This window comes from Sorex fumeus, unplaced genomic scaffold (genome assembly GCF_029834395.1).
Source record: "Sorex fumeus unplaced genomic scaffold, SorFum_2.1 ptg000063l, whole genome shotgun sequence".
Lineage (NCBI taxonomy): Eukaryota > Metazoa > Chordata > Mammalia > Eulipotyphla > Soricidae > Sorex > Sorex fumeus.
This window is the reverse complement of record NW_026606120.1, coordinates 78,515,322-78,516,642: the sequence shown is the minus strand read 5'-3', so window position 1 is coordinate 78,516,642 and position 1,321 is coordinate 78,515,322. Positions and strand designations below refer to the sequence as shown.

Sequence of the window (1,321 nt, the reverse complement as noted above, 5' to 3'; positions counted from 1 at the left end):
ACAGCATAGACCATACAACACACACCACATACATGCACAGACACACACCCACACCCACACAACACACATACACAGAGGTAGGGGTGGGACGCCACCTGAAGGTCAGGCCCGACAGCTACAGTTTTATTACAAGATTTCTTTAGATGCAAAATCAGCTGAGACCTGGACCCAGCATCTCTCCCCGCACCCGCGCGCGCGCGCACACACAAAACGCGCCTTGCGAGCGACTTAAGCCCCAAGTTGCAGCCCATATGCCACCGAACTTCTTGTTCTTCTTCTTTTTGAAAGTGAGGAATCCCCTCCCCGCTCCCTCCCGCAAGGCTGGAGCGCACGATGGACCGGGGAGCCGGGTCAGGAGGTCCCTTTCCGCGAGACGCGCGGTGTCGCCGGGGTTGGGGCGCCCGTGCAGGGCTGTCGGCCGCCGCCCCTCGAGCCTCGGGATGCTCCGGGCCGGAGAACGTGGCTGCGGACCCGGGGGCTCGTGTGTCCGAGCAGCCCCCGAGGCGCGTGGCCCAGGGGCGCGCCGGGCGCTCAGTACAGCCCCAGGATGGCGGCGCCCGCGTCCTTGGAGGGCCGGCGCTCCTGCACCAGAAAGTTGATCATGCTCTCCGACTTGAGCAGCAGGTTGCAACCCAGGAAGAAGACGCCGAAGAGCACGGTGAGCGACAGCACGCAGAGCACGGCGATCTGCGCCACGCGCGCCACCCACAGGCTGCGCTCGTCGGGCGCCAGCCCCGCGGGGACCCCGTCGCTGGCGGCCAGCGGCGCGCCCCCCGGGCAGCAGCCCAGCCACGTGCCCAGGCCGTGGCTGCGGTTCCCCTGGACGCCGCCCGCCGCTTCCAGGTCGCTCTGGTTCAGGAAGGTCGTGTTCATCGCGCCGGGCGCGGGGCTCTCGGGACGCGCTCCGTGGGCCGGTTCAGGGAGGTCCCCCCAGGCGCGAGGACGGGAGGGCGGGAGGCTGCCCGTGCGTGGCACCTCTCGGGCCGCCTGCCCCTGGACCGCGGGCGGGAAGCGGCGGCCCGGAGGCGCGAGCAACAGGCGGCGCGGCAGCCGCACACCCGGCCCAGAGCGCGGAGCTGTCGGGGACTGAGCCACCGACTTCCCGCCGCCCGGCCCCCAGCGAGGCCCCGCCCCCGGGAGCGGTCCCGCCCCTTAGAAACGCCCCGCCCCTTAGAAACGCCCCGCCCTGTCGCCGTCGGCGGGCCGGTAGCCCGGCTGCCGCGCCCCGGGAGTTCCAGGCTGCGGCGACCTCGCAGCGGCTTGGAGTGAAGCCCCGACGCGGAGCAGCCTAAGATCATGGCCGGAAAAAAAGTCTTCCCAG

General features: G+C 70.2%; 1 protein-coding gene across 1 annotated transcript; it reads right to left on the bottom strand.

Moving 5' to 3' along the window:
• Positions 1-322: 322 nt before the first annotated feature.
• On the bottom strand, positions 323-1,118 carry RPRML (reprimo like). Its single transcript, XM_056127519.1, has one exon. It carries the CDS (start codon positions 871-873, stop codon positions 532-534), a length of 342 nt encoding a protein of 113 aa, XP_055983494.1. The 5' UTR covers positions 874-1,118; the 3' UTR covers positions 323-531.
• Between the last annotated feature and the right edge of the window lie 203 nt (positions 1,119-1,321).